The sequence below is a fragment of the Apus apus genome, chromosome 3 (genome assembly GCF_020740795.1).
Source record: "Apus apus isolate bApuApu2 chromosome 3, bApuApu2.pri.cur, whole genome shotgun sequence".
Taxonomy (NCBI): domain Eukaryota; kingdom Metazoa; phylum Chordata; class Aves; order Apodiformes; family Apodidae; genus Apus; species Apus apus.
The window spans coordinates 72,374,560-72,397,441 of record NC_067284.1 but is presented as its reverse complement, the minus strand read 5'-3'; the positions used below and the strand labels follow the sequence as shown (position 1 = coordinate 72,397,441).

At 36.2% G+C, this 22,882-nt stretch overlaps 1 protein-coding gene across 9 annotated transcripts in view; it reads left to right on the top strand.

Moving 5' to 3' along the window:
- The window catches only part of SRBD1 (S1 RNA binding domain 1), a 128,459-nt gene that overhangs the window by 53,842 nt on the left and 51,735 nt on the right, over window positions 1-22,882 (top strand). For all 9 annotated transcript variants that reach the window (XM_051613072.1, XM_051613077.1, XM_051613078.1 and 6 more), the window contains one exon: window positions 10,896-10,987. In XM_051613072.1, coding sequence (XP_051469032.1) covers window positions 10,896-10,987 — 92 coding nt within the window. The remainder of the gene's footprint in view (window positions 1-10,895; window positions 10,988-22,882) is intronic.

Below are 22,882 nucleotides of genomic sequence, written 5' to 3'. Positions count from 1 at the left end.
TTTTGCTGGAAGCACTAAACTAGTACCTCAGTTTAAGTCTTTTTCCAATGAGGAAAAACAATTTCCTTGATGAACAGAATGGAACACTTTTTTGATCAATGTCAGCTTTGAACAGTGATCAAAAACTAGAGTATAGAAAAATGTCAAAGCAAACTGTTTTTTCCTGTATTAAAAAAATGAAACAAAAAGAGAGGACTTCAAAAATTGTAAGAGCACTGTCATGATTAAGTTTGCAGAAGTTATTTTTGAGAGACAGCATATAATTTTGATGCATGAAGCATCATTTACTTTATGTAGCATTTGTCTCGAGTGTGTTGAGCTGGAGAATAAACACAGGAGGCAAATGAATCTTCTGTGAACTAAAGCAGTGAGCCTTTTTTTAAGGTGAATTCCAAATAACAGTAAAGTAAGAAGAAATGACATGGCTAGAAAGACGTGGTTACACTTTTCCATACTATTTAATACCTTAAAGAACTTTTCCTGCCAGCAATAATTCAGATTCCGGAAAGCTTAATTTATTTTGAGTTCTCTCTTTGGAAAACCTGGATATTTCAAAGTTCAATAAACTGCACCAAGAAGAGTTTGTAGTTTAAAACTTTAATATGTCTGCAGGCACAACCTAAATGTTGAGGGGGATGGAGAGGGAAGAGGGAGGAGGAGCTGTTGAGGTATCTGTGATTCCTTCACACCTTGCAGACAGTCTCTATTGCATTGCTCAGTCCTAATAGAAGGGACGTAGTTGACTCCAGCTTAACTCTTCAATCTGTGCTGGAGAGAGTGTAGCTTGCTAAGGAGAGATTAAGTACTAAGATCAGTGATATTGTTGGATGGGGGGAGGAACACAATAAAGCTTGACTTGAGCCAAAGCTACAGGTCAGAATTTTGCCTGAATCAGGCTATGGCAGCTGCACAGCAGTGCTGGCCGGGCTGCCTCCCAACTGCCCAGAGTGAGCATTAAAGAAAATGACAGTTGCTGGAGGTGCTGTTCTCCAAGAGCCATTTTGCTCCATATGTTGTGGTCTTGTCCAGTTATGCTCCACTCTGGGGACAAAGTCTCCATGAGAGTTAACATGACTCTAAGCTCCAGCCTTTGGTCTGGCATAACTAACTGTGTTATAGCCACAATAGTTGTTGCATCTGTGTTGCCTGTTCTACTAGATAAAAATGATTTCTAAAAGTAGTTATAGCAGATGGATAGCAGGTTCTTGTAGCCTTTCTAGATAATTTCAGACTGTTTATGTGTGACACTTCTTGATACAGTTTTTATTTTACTAAATCTGAATGCTCTTTTAAGTGTGTTAACAAATGAACTGGTTGAGAGGTCTGTATTCACTGGAGATCCTGATAGACTCTCCTTAGTGTATCATCTGTGTCTTAAATGTCCTGTGTTGTACAGGAGAAGGATGGTGTGGGTGGGACAGTGCGTACAATAGGGAAATGTTTTGGTTTGACAGTTGGACAGGCTTTAGGCAGACATCACTTTCCCCAGCTGTAAACTGGTGATAGCAGTTTATCTGCTTTATAGGCAGGATTTTTATTATATTTTTTTTAAGTCTTATTTGTTCCCAAAACCTTGGTTCTTGGTACCTTATAATTCTCTGAATAACTGTGCTTGAACATGAACTGCTGAGTTCCTGGGTTTTATCCATTGCCTCTGCTGTTTCAAAAAGCAGCCAGGGTAGGTCTTATCTCTTGCAAGATCCTGCGTGGCTGGAGATGGGCTGCGTGAAACACCAGCTTTCCCATGTGCTACCACTGCAGGGGTCTCTGTTTGTCTGAGCTGAGAAGGAACTGCCTGCAGGACAGTGTTGTTTATGGCCTTCTGCTCTGGGACTTGCAGCCTCCTTTAGTGTTCTGTGTTTCATGGTCTTTTGGTGGGCTTGTTGGCTTCATCAAGCTCTTGAGACCTGGGAAGGACAGGGGCTAAGCGAAGCTGCTCACTGAGTTCTTTCTTCAGTGTGGAACAGTTTATGTTTTTGGGGGAGCAGCAGTACCATCTTTTTTGGACTGTGCCATGTTTTTAATGCATGCATCTAAGCAAATTCATTTCAAGAGTCTCTATAAATATATTAAATTTGAGTGTTTAGCATCACCTAGTGTTTCTCTTCTTTTTGAAGTGTGACTGCCAAAATGGTTTGTTTTTTTGTCTCCCTGTGCCTCCCTCCCAGTGGGTAAGAAGACCTTAGGACTTCTGAGGTCATGGGGACAATTTAGTTGGGTAAAACTTTGTGAGCATTGGCAGGAGTGGTGTTGACCATACCCATTTTCATGTCTGCTTATTTTTTTAAAGTGGACTCTAGAATTTTTATTTCTTATGTCACTCCTAAAGCCTTTTTTTACTGTCTTTCCTTTGTGCGGATGTTAATTAGCTACAAATAGGTAACTTTTAAACATTTTTTTAATGTTTATCATTCATACTGCTTAGAATTACTTTAATGCTATCATATTTCTAATCACATAAAATGCCTTTTTTTTTAACTTGTCCTCATACATTAGGTATATATGACATTACATAATATTACATTCTAGAGTGTTATCTTTATTGCTACAATTTCTCTTCATGACATTGTTGCAACAGGGAGAAGAGCAGTAGTTAAATGCTGTCTTGGGTTCCTACTATACTACAACGTTTAAAGCAAAAATACACATGACTTAACTGGTTTTTAGTTGAATGGTTAACTTGGAAGTAGATATTAGACATGGAGTTCAGATTTTAAGGCTCTTTGCAAAAGTAGAAAGAAGCTTCAGCTCCAGCTGCTTTATGAGCACTGACAGGACCTGTTCTCTGAAACTGTCAAGGAAGCGGTGGGGGCAGTCACAGGTGACTGTCACCTTCAGTCTTGAGACATGCCACCCTAGGTCTTTCACTTTTCACTGCAGACATGGGACGTGTATTTCTTCTGGGGATGAACCCGCCGCACCAGTTTTGTTCTGATAACAGCATCTGGCACTAGATTGATTTAACAGGCTATGAGGTTTGCTCTTTTCAGATATGCACTTGTACGGCAGCTTCTGTGCAGCTCTGACATGGCCACACGCTACTGTTGTTTTTTCTGCCTCCTAGCACCACGTGTGAAGCTAAAGCTCTTTGACACCTGCCATTTGGACCCTTTTCTTGCTGAAAAATGTCATCGTTTTCAGACAAGATGAAGACAGATATCTGATCATTCTTCCCTTTGCAGGGATGTGCTGAGGGCATGGTTCTTACACAGATGAATAAAGGATTCCAGGCCATAGCTATGCAGTTAGGGTTTTTTAGTGTAATACAGTAACTTACATCTAATGCAAAAGAAATTAAAGCCTGGTAACTCCTTGTTATTTCCCACAAAAATTCTCAAACTTATTTTATTCTGCTGCAAGTAGCAACTGTCTTACTCTTTTCTTTGGGGAGGGGAATGATGACAGCTGAAGAATTGAATTCAGAAGATTTTGAACTCCTGATTCTGTAATCAGTGGAATATTTTGCATGGGATACGTTTTCTGCGTTTGTCCAAATCTGGAAGCTAGTAGAGCTGGGCTACATCCTCTGAAGTAATACCTTTTAAAAAGAGGAAGCTTTTTAGATCCTATGCCACAGTTGCTCCTCCCAAATTCATGAAACCTGTTTTGTGGTAAAAAATAGGCAATCAGGTTGTGTGGCTTGCAACATAATTGTCCTTATGTTTGAAATATTCTTTTATTATGTTTGATTACTGGCAAAATGCTCTTAGACTGTGAAATCAGTACACAGCCTTCTTTTATACTCCAAAGCAGTGAAAGTCTAAAGTGTTGGGCTTTGTTGGCTCTGTTTCCCAGTTTGCAGTGGAGTGGTTAGTACTTAAAGAAAACTTTAAAGAACTGCATTTTAAGTATACTTAGTAATTTTTTGGTCTTTTTAATAAAATTTATTCTGAGATTTGAATGCAGGTCTCTTTAGTTAAACTGGCTTTGTATTCCTTTTAATTGCTTATAAAACAAACAGATGTATTAATGCATTTTATCTGGTGTTGAAAGACACTAATTTTGTATTTCAATCCATTAATTTTTTCTTTTGTATATTGTTTTCCATCTGGACATGCATACTTCAATTCTGTAGTGAAGTTTAGTTCTGCATAAGCATAGTGGAAGAACAGAAAATAACAAATTGTTCTAAGACTTAATGTTGTTTTAAGATAAGTCCATATTAATGATTTGAAGCAATGATATAAATGGTGGTTAGATTCTCTTGCTAAACACTGTTAGAAACAGGCCTAATTCTTTTCTCTTCAGTAGGTTCTAAAGATTTACAGTCTTCCAGGAAAACCATCAGCTTGACTGATGCTAAATATCGTTTGTGTCTGAACAGGAGAGGAATAATCCTTAATGCAAGGATGATTGCCCTGAAATTCTGTCATTTCAGAAGCTGCTTTATGAGGTGTTTGTTAATTGTCCTTGCTATAGGGTCAGCAAGCTGTTTCAAAAGTAGGGTTTGTGACTGAAAGACGTACTGGTTTTCTGTGTTCTAATTTACTTCATGACACAGTTCCTTTTTTTGAAGAAGCTTAATTTTTACTTCAACAAGTAGACTGAGTTGGTCAGGACAAGATTGCTTTCTTTTTTATATGGTGTAATTTCTTGAGAACTTTCTGAAATGCCAAGCAAATTCATTCATATGTGGTAGAAACATTTACAGACTTTAAGGTTGTGAATTCAAGACACTTGTGAGCAGAATTTCACCCAGCATTTTCTGTGGAAGCTTTCTGAATGTGGCTGAGCAATAGTGAATGGTCTGTGCCACTGCTTATCGTTTGTTTTGCTGTCTGAAGACATTTTGTGGGCTTGAGTTCATGTGTGCTCTGGAGCATCTGAGCAGAAGCTGTTCTTTAAAACTTATTCCCTTTTATCCCCCAATCTAATTGAATGGCTTCACTGTGAGTCACTATGAGCTTTGCTGCAGTATTTTTGCGAAAGCAGACTATAACAACTCTTGTATGATGTGACTGATCTGGAGAGTTAGACTTTCACATAAGCAAAACTCGGGTAGTATGAAAAGACTAGAAGTTTCAATGAAGCAATGGAAATCAATGAAATTTCCTTTCCTATCCAACAGTGTATTTTGTTATTGGAAAATATATGTAAAACTGGAATATCTCGTGAGTTCTATATATTGTCAAACTTTAAAGCTAAGTATTTAGATTATTTAAAAGAACAGGTAAATTATATGGGTTTTGGCTTACCTCTGTTGAATGATGATTGCTTTCTAGTATAATCTTTTTTCATGATCCTGACATCTTCCTTTGCCATACCACTAGCTCATTGGAGGTGGGGGACAGACCAGATTTTGAATTTAATCTCATCTGTCAGAATGAACATACTTTAAAAAATATTTTCAGGTTTTTTATTATTGGAATACATTATCGATAGATACCAGAACCTTTTTATCTTGCGCTTTCATGACATATGTTCCTCATAAGAAAAGGAAAAAAAAAAGGCTTATCTGTGTCAGAGCCAAGGTCTGTCAATCCTGGTGTATCCTATTGTCCCTGTGGTGAAGTGCATGTAGCTGAATAAATCACAGCATCTTGCCCAACCTGCCCTAGACTGCAGTCTGCAGTCAGCTGTGTTCATCTCCTCCCTGGCAGAAGGAACTGTGCTGTGCATAGCACATAAAGACCAGATTGCTCATGTAGATGACTGTGAGACCCTGAGAATGGCAGGTAACAACTGCCCATGGTGGCAAAAAACCTGAAGCTTGCCGTTGGTGATGAGGAGGAGTTGGAGGGGCTGTCAGAATTGCTTTTGCCATGGGTAGCATCCTGCTTGACAGGAGAGGAAAGAGTGAGACACAGGTAAAAATGCAAATAAAGAGATTGTTGCTGTTTCATGTACAGAGGTCTTCGACCTCTCCTAGGTGGTTTCCATTAGTTGCCAAAAATGGGTGTGTAGGGAGACATGCAAGAACAGACACAGACATTCTATTTCTCTAGCACTCCCTAACTCTCAACCATTTTTGGTTTTAGGCTCTTCTGGAGCTAGTTGTAACTTCTGTGTTTTCAGTAAGGCCCAGTGGATTTCTCATTCATGAAACAGCCCAGTCTTCTTTTGAGCCTGTTCTTAATTAAGTCTTCACTGTGCCTCTTCAGTTTGTTTTTAATCACTAAATCTATCAACATAATTAAATCTTGTAGCATTCCAGTCGAGCTTCTCCATGTAACATTCTTTCCTAGCAAGTATTTTATTATTTTATTTTTCTGTCTTGGGTAATTCTTAAGGCAATTACTTGAGTAAGTAACACTGAATAATCCTTTGACCCTTCTATACTTCTGCCCTTTGTGGAAGCATCTGGCTTTTGTTCTCAGAAGCTTTTAAATAATATATTTATCAGTTAATAAGTAAAAGGTTGGGTTAGAGGAGTTAACTATAATTATTACATTTTGATTGGAAAAGGAATTATATTTTGGCAGATCACCATTTTAGACCAAATATGAAAATCTGGGGCCATTTTGAATTTCACATGCCCCTTGTTTTTCAAGTGACCATGATTTTTTTCCGGCTGTTAACAGTGGTCTTTTCTTTGTACTGTTATTGTTTCCTAAAATGTTATTTTAAAGGCTTCAGGTTGTAAGTCAGGGTTTTGGAAGCTGTAGAAACAATAAGTTATGTATGTTTAGATAAAGTTAATTTTTCTCTCTCTGTAGGTTATTAATCCAATGTTGCATTTGATTGTGGGGAAATTACTTCAATGTAATAAAATAATCTGAAATGTTGATAAGGTTCATGAAAATATCAGGAAACTGCATCCATGTTTAGCCCTAGAAGCCTCTAGCATGGTATATATCTCTTCTCTTAGAAATACATCAGGTTTTTGCACATAGTTTTGAAAAGGCTTTCAGTGAAAACTTCCTACCTAAGAACCTTGTAATTTAAAAAAAAAAGTGCCACTACATGCATGTACATGAAATTGTAATACAGTTAAATAACAGTTGGTATACTCTAGTTTGTTGCATGCAGCCTTTACCATTATGCATGTTTGTAGGTATGTAATAGCTTTTAATTAAAAATAAAAAAATATTTAAAAATTGCATTGGAATACTTTTTTTTACCTTTTACAAAAAAGGCTTTTTTCCTGGAAAAATTGAGATTGAAAATCTGAATGTTTTGAAGAGCTCTTCAAGTTATTTCATACCAAATATGTAATTCTTATTTAAGCCGAGTCAGAAAATATTTGCTCTAATAAATGTTAAAAGCATCTTTAAAATGTTTAGAGTACAGTAAGCATAATGTCCAGCATAAAGTGGAGGGACCACCAGGTGGTGCTAGTGGAATGTAGTTCAGGTTGCCTTAAGTGTGTTTTAACAAATGTGAATTAGACTGGTGCATATATGAAAACTTACTTTCTGTGCAGCAAACATGTTTGTAGAATTAAAAAGAGCAAATTGAAATACTCTGTAGCAGCTTTGTGCTTTGGACACTTAGTTTTTAGTAATTGGATTTAGACACTGAGGAAAAAACTGACCTGTAGGATGGCTAATGTGGGAAGCAGGCAGTACAGTAGCACAGTCCCAGATTCTTTCCTGCTTTTTTCTTAATTCAGTGTATGAAACTTGGCCATTCATACAACTAGCTTATTTATCTACTACATTTTGACTTTAAATAGCAAAATAACTTCAAGAATGTTAACTGTTAAGATTTTGATCAGTGCAAGAATCTTTCTGCTTAAGGAATGCACAGAAATAAGGATCTTATTTTCTGAGAGGGTGGGGGAGACTAGTTTTCTGGTTTAATGTATTATGTGGCTTAAAAACTCAAAGTAGAAACAAATTATAGTTCGGAACATATACAGATTTTTAGGTACAGTTTTACCAACTCTTATGAGGGCTTTTTTTTGACTCTTGAAAATTGTATCCCTTAAAATAAAGGACGGGGGAGAGGTTAGAAAACAGTGTAGACAACAGAAATTTGGAGCAAATTTCTATAATCTATGGATTTGAGCAGCTTTGGTTCTGTCTTAATATGCATAGATATAAAATAAGTATATTCTTTGAAAGCATGATGCAGAGCATTTTACTATATTAAATTAGCATAAATTATCCTACATAGCCTTTTCAAGAGGCATATTGGAATTAAAAAAAAACCAACAACACAACAAAAACAAAACAGCAGAAAACCACAAAATGTCTGAACCAAAGTGACTGTCTCTTGACTAGTCAAAAAGTAAAACCAGAACAACTGCAAACAAAAATTCCAAAACCTGTTTTGCTTGTAATCTTAGTGTTTTAACAAAGCTAAATGCTTTTAGTATTTTATGTGCCAGTGTCACATTAGTAACCACCTCACTGTAGCTAAAAACTAACTAAATCAAACCGCATGACAGCTACTTAATATGTCTGTAAAAATTTGGTTAACTATGGTTGAGTGAACCAGAGGGTGGTTTCTTTGGAGCTTGTGGCCCTACATATTTACTCTGGGTAACAAATTTTGTTACCATCCAGGTTTTTCCTGTCTTACGTGCAACTTCCAAGTCTGCGACACCAAATACTTCATAACTGCATGTATATACAAAACCATCTTAGAGTGGATGTCAAACATCCAGTGTATGCTGCTTCTGAAAGTGCTTTTTATATTTTGTTTTTCTGCTTCAGGTAATTTTTTCCTTGGCTTACCCCCTACTTTCTCCCCCTGGTATATAAATGTTCGTGCACTTGAGGAAAGGAAATGTGCTCTTTTCAACTGTTGCTTTCTCCCATCCTGAGTTTAATTTTATTTACTATTTTAGCAAGGACTCTTTGTACTATCCACCTTAAAAACTGGCATGAGCCACTTACTACCATAGAATGATAGTATTACTGCATTCCTCTCACTTCTGAAAACTGTCAATGTAACATTAATGAGAATCAGTAAGATTTCAAGTGTGTTAGAATTCCTGTTCATGCCACCTTGTTTTTTCACTGCACAAAATACTGGGAGGGATCAAGAAGTAAGCTCTGTGCAGTAACACAATTTATAGTGCAGCACTGTAAAAAGTGTGCAAAGCGTGATTTTTTTAAAACTTTTTTTAAATCAAACTGTAACGTGAATGTAAGAAATTTAGCAGTTGCATCAGAGGTTAACTTTTGGGTCTGTTCAAATACAGAGATTGAGGAGTGATTAGTTAAAAGCTGTTAGAAGTATGTGCTAATGTGTGTGGTGTTTTGGAAGCAATTTAAAAAGGGAGCGCTTGCCAAATGCTGCCTTTATATGGTGTGAACAGGTTAAGAAATATGTTCTGCTGCATTGTTCATTATCCTACCTGTTCATCAGAAAAATCAGTTTGATGAGGCTTCTGTCAACATCTCCCTTTTTCAGCAGTTAGGTTTTTGTGATATGACCATATTTCTGAACTTGTTTTGCTGGTCACCCAGAGTTGTCTGTTATAGGACTGTTTTCCGAATGCCAATGAGAGTGAAGGAATGCCTATAATACAGAATATTTTTAAAAGATCATGTAAGCAGTTTTATTTTTATTTGCCTCATTTGGGCTGTTGATGAACTGTTTTCAACAATTTTGCTAATACAAAAGAGAGCAGAATTTCATTCTCTGTATTTATTTAAAAATCCAGTTTTTCTTTGATAGTGAAATGTTCTTTTGAGTTTCTAGTAACTAAAATCTGACTTGTATGTACAGCACTGTACTAAATTTAATTTTGATTAATAGATAATAATTTATATGTATTTTTTTAAAAGGACTGTAAAAACAACAATCAAAATGTACATATATCTTTTATACCTGCATTTTATACTACTTAGTGGTGACATGCTTGGAACTCTCAAGAAGAGTGTGTTTTAGTGCTGAGCAATTCTCCAGCTTTTTCTAAAGGGAGAGGCTTCTAGGTATCAGTTTCTTTATTTAATATTTGACCTACTAAATGTTCTTAAAATGAAAATTTATAGTCTAATTTTAAAACAATACGAAGCAAATTTACTATTTTTATTGAAAGGTCTGAACTGTGTTTTTCCTCATTATGGCAAAGATAATGTTATTCTAAAAGTGGAATACTAGAAATAAAAATGGTTCTGAAACTGATGTTATTCCTCTCCAGTGGAGTAGTTGTATGATGCCTTAATTATCAGTCTGAAGTTCAAATTGTGTTGAAGTTATTTGAAGAAATATACTGCTGATTCAGTGGTGTCAAAATTTCACAGCTCAAAATAAACTTAGACTATGAATATTTGATTGCAGTTTTCTCTTGAGTGGACCTAGAGCACTCAAGGGTTTTTTAATTGTGTTGTGGTTTGAACTGGGGAGTTTTTCATCATTACTTGAATGAGTTTGAAGGTGTGTGGAGGATACATGAACTGTAGTTAGGTTATTGAAGACATGCAGTCTGTCTTTCTTTGGGAATGGCAGTGAGAGCGGGGAGAAGACGGTATTAAATGCCGCTGAGAAGCAAGCTGCAGCTCTGTGGCTCCGTCTGTGTCAGGCTGAGTTTTTCTGAGTATTTTAGGCAGTTAGCTTTAGATAGTGTGCATGCATGCTCATAACTTGGGTTCGTGTAATAGTCAAATTGATGTTAAACACTAGAATCGAGGTGATTTTAATGAAATTGTCAGGTAGGCTTTTGTTTTGTTTATGGAAGCTGGTTTACCTATTTACTTTTGGTAATACTTGTTCCTTGTGTTCCATTTTCTCTGTTGTAAGATTACTACAGGGGATGATATAGTGCACAGTATGTATTTATGATATGGCCAGAATTGAAAAAGAATGGATATTGTAGGTCAGGGAGGAGTGTTTGGACATCTTTTCCTTTTTCTCTGCTGGCTTAATTTTTAAGTATTGTGTTGATTAAAAATATTTTTAAAACAAGAGGCTTTAAAAAAAAAAATCCAAATATTAAATTAAATCACTTGCTAACTCTAAAAGTTATGTGATGTTTAATTATTTGTGATTTTATTTTTCAGCATTGTCAGTGAAGCAGGAGCATCTATCTACAGCGTCAGTCCAGAAGCATCCAAGGAAATGCCAGACCTAGACCCTAACCTAAGAAGTGCAGGTATTTCATTTTATCACCATTTCAACATGGAGCTTCAACATGGAATTTCAGCATTTCAACAAGTCTCTGTTCTCAGACTGTATTGTTTATAGTATTAGGTATAATAATAGTCAAAAGTATAAAAAATGAAGAGTTGGATATTTTGCTTCTAAACTTTAGTTCTTCTGTCATTTCACATTTAAAGTCCTAGGTATGCAAATCAAAGACATTGTTTTCTACTAAGGTGTGTAACATTAAGGTCTTTGTGGATAAATTCCTTCAGTAGACTGGTACAGGAGAGTTTATGAGGATTAATATAGCCAGTTAATTTCATAAACTTTCACAGTTGGATGTGTCTGTGCCAACCAGAGTTACAACCTTCCTTCTCTTGTCCCTCGGGTGTATACAAATGCCTCTAGCAATAATTACACATTTCAATGGCTAGAAAAATATGTGAGAATAGAACAAGTAATTTAAAGGTGTGCATTCATTGTGTTCACTCTGAAGTCTTCATGTAGCTGAATATAGTCCTCAAGAAATACTATATAATTTTAGTTTTTAAAAAAATTATCTACTTGAGCATAAATGTCAGAGGTATATAATACAGCCCAAGTTCTTAGAAATGTACAAGTGTTGCCATATATATTTTGCAGTGTTTGGTTAAAGAGCAGTCTTTACAAATCGAATTCCTAGCAGCTTTGTTGGTGTCCTGTCCAAATTCTACTCATGGATTTGGTTTACTGGGAGACAGCAGTTAGGACAGGTCTGAGGTTATTTTGGATTATTTATTTGTGTATTTTTAATTACGTATCTTTTTGTTTGTTTTTATTAACCCCAGTTTTTTATTTTCTTGGTTTACCTGCGATTTACTGTCATAATCAAAGCACATTTGAAAATGCAGTAATGGTCTCATATAGAAATATTTCCCAGACTAAGTGTTCCTGTTCCTAATTTTACTGTTAGTTTAGCAGATTACTGGCCTTGAAATCCTGAGGAAGGTGTAGAAGTAGGTCAGCAGAAAACAGTTGTGAAGTTACAGGATATTTGGGGTAAAACTTTCTAAGACACCCCATGTTCCTCTTTCTTCTTATTTCCACAAAGGGGAAAAGGGCTTAGAATTAACTTGATATTTCAAGTGAATTTACAGGAATATTCTTTAAATGTCTGTATAAGTCTTTCCTTTTGCAGGACTGGCCTCTATATTTTTTTTTTCTTTCTTTTTTTTTTCTTCCTCTTCACTCTTTCCTCCCTGCCTGCAAACAGACTCCATTGTGGTTATTTGGTTATTTCTTTCCTGGGCTACAGGTTTTGAATGTGTCACAATGTGGCCACAGCGAGTTCTTGGCATATGACATTTCTGTATTTGATAGAGATGGCACTGACTTTTCCCTAGACCAAGGTTTAGGTTGAGAATATATTATATCTGGGTTTACAATTTATGTAAATGAACAAAAAAACACTGTAAAGAAGGAAATCTAATTATCAACTATATACTTTTCCAGTTGTACATGATTTTCCTTTTTTCAGAAGTTAATTTTTGAAAATTTCAAACACTTTTATTTAGTGTTGTACATCAAATGCAGTAAGTGAAAATCAAACTTGTAATACATGACCAATTTCAGTATAATTACTCTGGAGTTCATAATTTCTCCATTATTACTAGGAATTGCTTCAGGTATGACTTAAGTCCTGTTGCATCTGGTCTGGAAAAGCATTAGCAAATTTAACATGCCACAGCAATACTGCAGAGTGGATAGAAACTGAGAAGGTGTAGGATAAAAAGTGAAGAATAAGTGCTTAGTTCCGTGGATGTTGGTGGTTATAGAGCTAAGAACAGAAGTGTATTTATTACAATAGAATCTTTCTAAAAGTTTTAGGCTTTCTTGATCTATTTTACTGTTGATTTCTAATTAGCTGTTCTAAAGCTCTTGATGTTTTTTTAAAGCTGAACACAGAAATCTGACAAAGTTAGAGGGAAATATTAGCTGATGTTTGGGGTTTTTTGTAAATTTTTTTCTTGACTGTCTTGTAGTTCAGATTTTGCTTTAATATGCAGCAAACAGAAAAGTGACATGGTGTCAAAGCTGACTTGCTTTTTATTTTAATTCTTGCGTTACATCATGTCAGGTTCTTTACTTACATGATAGCACTTAGTACATTAAAGGAAGCTGACAGCTGCATGATGAAGTGTGACATTTATAGTTAAAATAAAAGGTACAACTGACGTGAGATATCTGTGATCTTAACATAATTTGCCACTAACATTTTTCCCCACACAAACTTTATAGAAGGATTTGGGAATTTTTTAATTACACGGGCAAGCCTGTTTGTCCATCAGGTACATAAATATAAAAAAAATCCATATTATATGAGAATGTATTTTCAAATCTTGTGATATGATCTCTGTAATATTTACAGTGCTGTTTAGCAATGGTTTGTAGTAAGTTTGCACTTCATACAGAGAAATAGAGTACATCAATTCTGGTAAAAATGTTACCTTATTCATTTTTCCTTGACTGAATATTTTATATAGCAACCTTTACCATTTCTTGGGGGTGCTAATTAAAGATATTAGTTAGGCCAAGAACTCAAACAGTTACTATTTTTTTCCTTTCGAGCTGTCTTTGAAGGTCATGGATTACACGAGTTTATAGTAAATTATTAAGAAAGGTCTCATTATAAATTAATGGTGTATGTATAAACTATAGTGAAATGTCTTTGTAGTCATAGTTACAGCACTTTTAGCCAAAAATGCTTTTGCTTGAAAGAAAAAAAAAAAAAGCTCATTTCTTAAACAATTTGCTGGTCTCTACAGTGCAGAGAATGGAGTAGGGACTCTCCAATTTTAGAATTGTCCTCCAGAGATTTCTGCCTTCTTTCTCATATTAGGCGATATCAGCTCCTAATACAAATTTTTTACATTGAACTAGGTTCTTTAAAATTTTTCTAGCATCAAGTCTGAATATTTCAGGAAAGTGCAAAGCTTCTGTACTGCTGCTGCAGTTCGTATAAAATCTTGTGGAGTAGGACTCAACTAAGTAGCTAGTGAAGAACTTGATGAAACCTAGTGACTTGTGTTTGAGTGAGAAGTTATGTATATCTCCTTCTGACAGTCATTGTAGAATTAATGAGCAGAACAGCTATTTCTCAGCCTCACGGAATTAGGAGATAAGAGGCTTATAGGTCAGAGTAATAAAAGGATTTCCTACTTGATAGGCTGAGGAAGTTCAGCTGCAGCAGATTAGGAGGGTTCTGCCTAGAGAACAAGCCACTGGAGTTCAGTAACAGGGACTTTTGGATGAACTTGCAGTAGGGCTGCAACCCGACAGAGACGGGAATGCAAAGCTTCCTTGAATTCTTCCCAAAAGCTGTGCCTAAGAACAGGCTGAAGATTTGGAGTGGAAATTGTTGAACGGGAGAATGGACACCATAAAAAGGGTGTTTAGCAAGCTGTCGATGTTGATCATCTTTGTGAAGCTTATTATTATGTGCCCTCTTGAGGCTTTGTTATTGCCTGCTCTAGGGTTAGTGGAACGGCAATGAAGAAGCTGTGAGAGTGGTGACTGCAGTTCTGTTTCTGCCCTGACATGTCCTCTGGCCACCTTCTTAGAAAAGGAGTCAAATGTTTAATTTGGAGGAGTTTTTTAAAGAAGTCAGACTAATTTTTTTCTTGGCTGTTCTGTTCTTCTCTTTGTGGTGTTTTTTTTTTTTGAGTTTTTTTGTTTGGTTTTGGTTTTTTTTGTGTTTTGTTTTTCTCAGTTGCCGTCAGTATGGCATTTTTCTTATCTGAGCATTGGTTAGTTTTTATTCGTGGCAACTTCAATTAGGAGTTTTTTGTTGGAACTTGTAAATCAAATCTTCTGGATTACTCTTCGTCTGTGTGGTTGAGATTTGCTTGTGCCTTTTTTGATGGAAAGTCTGGATCTAAGTTTCCCTTTGAAGCAGTTTTAAGTTCCGTGCTCAGTGAACAGTTACTTTGCCTTTCACGTTTACCAGTAATTCGCCTTGCCACGAGTCTTCTTTCCTTATCAGAGTATCTGAGAAGACTGTCTTGATGTGGTATTCTTTGCATGACTGAAAGAAAAAAGCTAAACTCAGTGATGGGCATTCTTCCCTCAAACAGGTGTAGTCACAGACACACAGTGTCAACCGGTTTTTGCTTGTCACTGGTCCTATGAACTCTGGAATTAAATAGTCTTCCAAAGGTTGATTATCTTCTTTGTTATACGTCGATCCCAAAGGCTTATCTTGGTGGGCAGAACCTTTTTCTCTAATGAAAACAAGGCTTCTGGGGCAAGAAATAAAATGTATGTCTGCAGGTATCAGTGTACTTCTTGTTTTGTTTTTGTGTTGTTGTTTTTTCTCTTGCCACTTCTCCACTTTTATAGTTCCTTATTGTTGGAAGAGCTGTTGGCAGAACAAGTTTGGCTAGACAAAATGGGAAGATTGTGGAGGAACACATGCAATATATAGAAAGTGTAAGCAGGTGTGATTCCTGTTTTAAGGACAGACAAACACAAACACGGAATTTATGTACTTCCTGGATGTTTGGAATCTTTTTATGGTATTGTCAGCATGTGGTGGTTCTGTTGTTGTCCATAGTACTAAGAAGGTAATGAACACACCACTTGTTTGGCATGTGCTCACATCAGAATTTTTTTTCTTCAGCTGCCTCTCCACCTCTTAAAGTAGATACGATGATGAAGTGAATGTTACTTAATAGCTCTAAGAACGAGAGGAAACAGCTGAATTCTGGTGAAATTATGGAGAATCACTATGAGGCAGTAGTCATGCTAGGATTTTACCCTGGTTTCAATATACACTCAGTTATATTAAATGACAAATGCCTTCATTTCATTAAATTGATGAATTACCTTTTATTTTGAGATGACTGCTCTGTCAAATAAGCAATCTCTTTTTTCTTTCTTTCACTGTTTAAAAAGCAAAATAAAAACCTAATGTGCTTCATTGCATTGATTTATAAAAATGTAGGGAAACCTGAATACATGGAATTGCTTGAGCATGAGATGAGGTGGAAAATGGGGTATGTCTTTTCAGACATCAACATCATCAGTTGTTAGAAGGGATCTCATGCTAAGCATCTCCAATTTATTTCCATACCTTAATGCAATTATATGCATTTGGGTTTTAATTTGCAAATCTGTGTTCAGGTGTTGAAAAAAGAGTAACATACATGGGCTTGTCTTATGCAACAACTCCCAAGAAATGCTATTTTCCACTGAAGCATGAAGGGCCTGGGTTCTTCGGTCAAGGCCACACAGTTGTGTTACCCAGTTAGGAAAGCAATGAATGTAGATAAAATAGTTCCTAAAGTTACTTTTTTGCAAATATTTACAATTCTAACAGGGCGAGCATGTGTGTCATGCTGCGTGCACAGGTATGATCTGTAGAAACACATAGAAACTATGTTGCTTTTAAAGGATGATTGTTGAGGATAAAGGAGAGCAAAAGGTCACACAGCACAGCTTGCAGTAACATTGTCAAATCCCATCTGCTTGTCTTCTCTCCACAGGGCACAATACATTGGATTATTGCACACTCAAAGTTCAGCACACCACTTGCACTTTTCCTAGCAAAAGAAAGCCTTATAGGCTTTGGGGGCTTGTTAGGACTTTGCGACTGTCATGCTACAGGGTTTTATTCCCTGGGGTGCTGTTAAAGATAGAGACATACAGTTCAGAGCTGTCATACCAACCAGCAAGTGGAAGGTAGAGATTGGGAAAAATATAATTTCTTTTGACTTTATCTTAAGGAAAGTAAAACAATTTGATGATTAGATGTGTGGGACATAGTGCCTTCATGTCTTCTTGAGCTAATTTCTTTTATCTTCTTAAAAGAGCACTACTCCCCCTTGGCTACTCAGGAGAGAAGGTCATTTTTCAAAAACTTTATTGGACAGAAGTATTACAGTTAAACCATTCATACTGCTTCCTAAGTGGAAGCTTTTTTCTGCAGCTAATCATAGACGATTGGTGCAAGTTCCGAAAGTTTTCAGAGTTAGAAGAAAGGAAAGTAAACACTGAATTCTTATGCATTCAAAAATTTTGCCAGCCCATCTAGTTGGGTTGTGTGCAATTACAGCAGTACAAAATGCAATTGTATTCCATCTTTCATCTGCTGTATTCTGTAGCATTTAAGAATGAGTTTGAATACACCACTGGAAGAGAAAAGATGCAATGGTTAGAAACAAAATGGGGCTTGCTCCTTTTCTCCCCATATGAGCACAAGCTCATCTCAAGGTGTGGGTAGGCTTGGCATTTTAAACAGAATTTACAGTGAAATCTGTGGATAACTTTAAAAAACAGTACCTGACTGTGGATAGTCTGGAAATTACTGGACCTCTTACAGTTGTGCGTGGACATGTGTGCCTTCATTAGGGTTTAGAGAGAAAATTGTTCTTGAATTGCCCTAAACCAGTGACACAGGTGTTACAGATGTTTGGATTATTTACTTGTTGTTCTAGACAAGTATCTAATCTGTTCAAATTTCATGTCATGGGTATGAGATGGTATATGATCATTAACATACTGGTCATTGGCACTGTGTTTCCTCTGAAGGTGTAGAGTGTAGTAGTAAGCTGGAGTAGAGTCAGACCTTCTGTAATCTGCAAGGTCGAGACTGACTAACATTCCCCCGGGCTTCTGCTTTGTTACCAAATTAAAACAGGAGGTCATTTTGAACCAGATGAAAACTCTTCTGTCCAGCTGTTTTGGATCAGTATTTTCAGGATGCTAACAGACTTGTGTGTTTGTGTATTGCTTTTAGCTGGGCATCATTTTCTGTGCACACAGTAATGTTTGCAACTGATGTGTAATCTTTGAATGCTTTGTGGAAAGATGTGAGGGTCACCTTGCCTTCCTCTCATTTACCTGTTTCTTATGTCTCAGACGGATCTGGGTTCAATAGATGGACTTGGCCTTTTATTTGCTGTGCTGCTGAGCAACCTGAAAATATACCACCAGTTCTGTCTAAAAGTGATCTCAAGCAGCAGAACACTAGTCCGGATTCTGATAAAGCCGCTTTGCCTTAGCATAAAAGAGTTAGGAAAATTATTTACTTCCCTCCCTCTGGATGTAACTCTGTATACGTGTGTGTTGGTGTTTTCCTTGGAACGTTTTGTTGCTTCTTTGAAGTGTGGATCCAAAGGAACAGTAAGCACGAGGATGCTCTTTGAAGATTTTTGGTTTGCTATTAATATAGCAGTATGATGCATTACTCACCAAAGCTGCTTTTCTTACTGTAAGCATAGGAAAGGACATTCTGGTTACCTATGAAAAGTTAATTTTTGTTGTTGATGTAAATGAACAACTTGTAAGTACAGAACTTCAAGTAATTTTTTACTTTTAGTATTAACAGTAATCAATGACATGGTGATGCAGTTAAAATTGGTACCAGCAGTCTGAATGTGAAAAGCATACTGACAATGTCTACCTTTTTAAGCTGAGCAGATGGGGAAAGACTTTTCTGAATTTATATCATCCTGTAAGATTAATTCATTTATGTGACAGGAGAATCACATCAGGCTTCAATTAAATGATTATATGTATCCCATCTCACCTTAGATAAAAAAAGTGCTGCTATCCTATGATACAGAAATCACTAATATTTCAGGGAAGTGGTTTTAAGAGTGCCTCTAAGAAGAAATACTGACTTTAAAAATCTGCATTGTAATGTTCACTTGTCAAGGTCTTCTCTTTGAATATATTTCTTCCTTTTTGCCTTCAAGCCATGTCTCTTAAAGATTTTTGTAGTAAATAAATAGAACATTGTCATTCATTATTTCATTAATCTTGGGCAAATAACAGATTATCAGTTTTATGCAGTTAAAAGTAAACTAAAATGTAACCTTTTTTTAAAAAAAACTTGCTCACTTGCCAAAGAAGAATTTTGGATGAAATGCAGCTGTTGAGCAGTTGCTTAAAATAAATTGCATACTTTAAACCTCCCCAGAAGATGTATGAGGATTCAAAACTGTGTCACAAATCCTGACCTACTGAGAAAGAATGCTTAATGAAAAGACTACTGTACGTTTCACTGTATCCTTTGCAAGGAGGGTGAAATTCAGGTCAACAGGATAGAAAGCTTCCAGGACTCAGGAAACCTGAACAATCGATCACTGAGTAAACATTATTGCAGATACTTATGGAGAGTAATTGATCTTGGACACAATAATAGGCTTTATAAAAGGATTTAAGTAACTTGTAATGTTGCCATATCTATCCTGGTATGATATATTGACAGTAATTACATATGCATTTGTAAGGTAGCCTGTGATTACCTTCATATGTTATTTTTTATTGACATTGAAGTTCCAACCCAGATTTTTAAGGTGCAAAGTTAATTTCAAGTAGGATGGGGGATGAGTTACTTGAATGTTATACTAGTATGTCTGAGCAGGAACAGAATATTTTATTATAAAAATACAGAATATTCTCAATTATGACAAAATTAAGACTGAAGTAATTATAGCCAAATAGATTCTGCTTGTAATATATATATTTGTAAAACATTTGTGAAACTACCAGGCCTCGCATTGTTTCAAAGCACAAACAAGTGTTCCCATTCATGTGAAGTAGCTAAACTGTCACAGTTGTTGACTGGACACATTTTTACCCTTTATATAAAGACTCATGTGTTTAAAGGAAGGAATGCCATTGTCTTGGACTTCTAGCCAAGAGTGTTTTTCTACTTGCAGTGGCAAGCAACATTGGAATGCCACTGTAGCTAAAAGAAATTGAAATATTTTTTTATTCTTCTTCCACCCGTAATCACTCCTGGCAGTCTCTCATGCTGCATTTGGCAGAACTTTCTATGTTCATTTTCACTCTTTCCCTATCTACAGCCATTCAGCTTTTGTTTAAATAGAACAATGCAAAAGGAGAACATTATAATATGTGAGTATCTGAACACAGAGGCTGGCAGGCTGCCCCTGAAGCAGGCACAATACTTGAAACTATTTATAATAAATCTTGTTACATAGCTGACAAGATTTCTAGTTGCTTTTGCACCCTAAATAGTGTGCACATCTGATTTGAGCCATAATGATTGCTTTAGCTTTGTTCCTTCACTGAGACGAGGCAGGTAGCCTAACTAAGAACTTAGCAGTAATTCTGTATATTTTAGGAGTGGCATCTGACAGGCACTTGTACAGATACCATCTAGAGGAATAGTTGGAAGCCTGCAATGTTGTTGTTGCCCGTCACTGTTGAGAGTAGGCACTTTTTTTCAGTCTTAAGTCTGAGAAGGTTAACTCTCTCCTTTTTAATCCATGTGAAAAATGTTATCACTTGCTGTAAAAAGCATTAGTAAAAAGAAAAGTTGTGTGACATGTATGTGTGAGGAAAATAGTATTTAATTTTAAATTTGGCAGTTTGGAATAAAGAGAGATTTGATGTTTTTAAGAAAGCAGGAGCCAGATAATTAAGTGTTTGCAAGTTCTTTAGGGCATATCTGTTCATTAGCCATTAGGAAACAAAACATTTTAGTAGAATTCCTTATTTTCTGTGAAGGTCAGAGACTCAGAGTTACATGAGTTGTGCAAGCAACTCTTAGGGAGGCTTTTGCCTCACCACACTGTCATTGCACTTCATCACCAACAGGCAAAAATACTTAACCATCTGATGGGTTTGTCTTGTCTAATAACCAAAGTATGGAGTTACTTTGAGCCCACCAAACAGTTAAACTGCTTTTTTTACAAAATGTCAGAGAACGACCTAATGTTGAGACAGGATCTCAGCAACTATGCTTTCTGTAACCAACTTTATTTCTCATTCCATTGGGAGGCAAAGTGCATCTGTGTTAAAGTCAAAAGACCACCTGGGACATCCTGTCCCCTCAAGCTTTAAAATTTTACATGGATTTACTGCATGGCAGCACAATATGTTACTATTTTTCCTAGTATTGCAATAATGTTTTCTTCTTAATTGACAACTTGAAGTTTTGTGTCTATCAAGTGGGCAATTCTTCTGGTGATTTTTCTAATAAAGGGACATGTCATCCTGATCTTAATACTCTGATATTGAATAGGTTTTTGTAGTTTTTCACTTTAACTAGCATATTTTAAGAATGGCATCTCAAGCATTTCATGTTTAGCCTTGCTGATTACTTTTTAGAAATCTGATTTTCTGGTTTTGCTCTGCATACATATAATTTATTTTGTATTTGCTTGAGCAAAGGTGAAGCATATCTTAGTAACTGTAGAAGTGAGAATGCATTACCTGATTCATTGTCAGTCATCTAAAAATGGATGGTTTCTAGCTATTCCTGAAATGTATTTAAAGCATATTAAAAAAAAAAAAGAACAATTTTGGGCAATACCTCTATTAGTGTAAAGTAGTTTAATATTAAAAAAAAATCCCACATTTCAAAATGTATTGATTTTAAATTTTTAAGTGGAAAAACATAAGACCACCAAGTTTTACTGTGTTTGTCTGGTCCATGGTGGCAAACCTTGCATTTCTGCAGAGCCCTCATATTTGCCAGAGTGGAGCCTCATTGCCCCATAAAAAGATCTATCTGTTGCTGTGGTGTGCCAGTACTGTAGCAAAGAAAAAAATGATTTTATCTGTACAGGAGACAGTAGATGCTAATCTTGGCTGAATTTGTGCCTAGAGAGAATGCAAACAACTCTTGCCTTTTCCCTATTGTACTCCCTTTTATTTTTAATTTGAAAAGTTCTGGAGTAAAACTGCTACTTCAGTGGGAATTCTGCAGGTCAGCTATTCTTAAATGTCCCTTAAACGTTTAACTGATGGTTAGCTGATCTTCATGCTTCGATACTATAACTATTAGGCCTGATCCAGGAAAGCACTTAAATGTTTATGTAACTATGTATATTAATAGTTTTTCTGGTTCTGGTGGGAATACAGACATGCATCTGTGCTGAAGTGCTTTGCTGGATCAGGTCCTGTGCCTCTGCTGAAAGCCTTCTAGGGACATGATGGCATTGTCAACCTAGCTGTTATGACAAGCAGTCTTAAATTTTACTTTCTAATTAAAGGTTCCCAAGAGCAAGTTAGGCTTGGAGAATTCCTGTATTGACATGTCCATGTGGTTGTCTTTTTTTAAAAGATGTATTGAAAGTAGATGTGGACAGGGAGAGATATTTGCTCTCACCTGATATAAAATGCAACTTTTTGTGTTTTGCTTTGCCATTAGGTGTAAGTAAAAGAAAATTATTTAAAACATTGTATAGCTATTAAACAAGTTGAGTTTAAGAAAGCTTTCTGGAAGTCTAGTACCTGTATATAAACATAAATGCTTTCAGAAAAAATATGTAGTTTTAAATGTTTCCTAGTTTGGCTCAATACTACTTTCACTGATGTTTTGTTAGGTGAGTGATGATCGGTACTAGAATTTCAAAGAAATTAACATGAATTGCAGTTATAGGAAAGCATTTCTACATTAAGCTATACTTGTTAAGTGATAACTGGTGCATTTACACTGATTAAGCTTTTGTGATGTTGTTTTTTTTGCTGTTTTTTGACAAGAAGGCATCTGTGATAGCCATTGAATTTGGAACTTCTCAGAGAAGCAGGCATATCAGATGTCACCAGCACAGAGCTCTCTGAACCTAGCTAGCAAATTGCCATTGTCAGCATACGATGAAATGGATAACAAAGGGTATGAAAAGTCTTGCATGACCGAGCAGTGAACTTCATGTTAACTGTGCATTTAGGAGAGTGGATCTTGAAAGGTGAAATCTCTAATGCTGCATTTAATGGATAAACTTTGCAGTTGTGGTTTGAGGAGTCTGCATTGCCAATAAATGTTAGGTCTACTATTTTGGCCTCAAGTCTCAATGTTTAGTCAAGTCCTTTTCTGAAATGCTGTGATATCTTTAACACCCTACAGATGTGGTAGTTTCTGTTTAAATTAGGACTGCAAAGATCATCA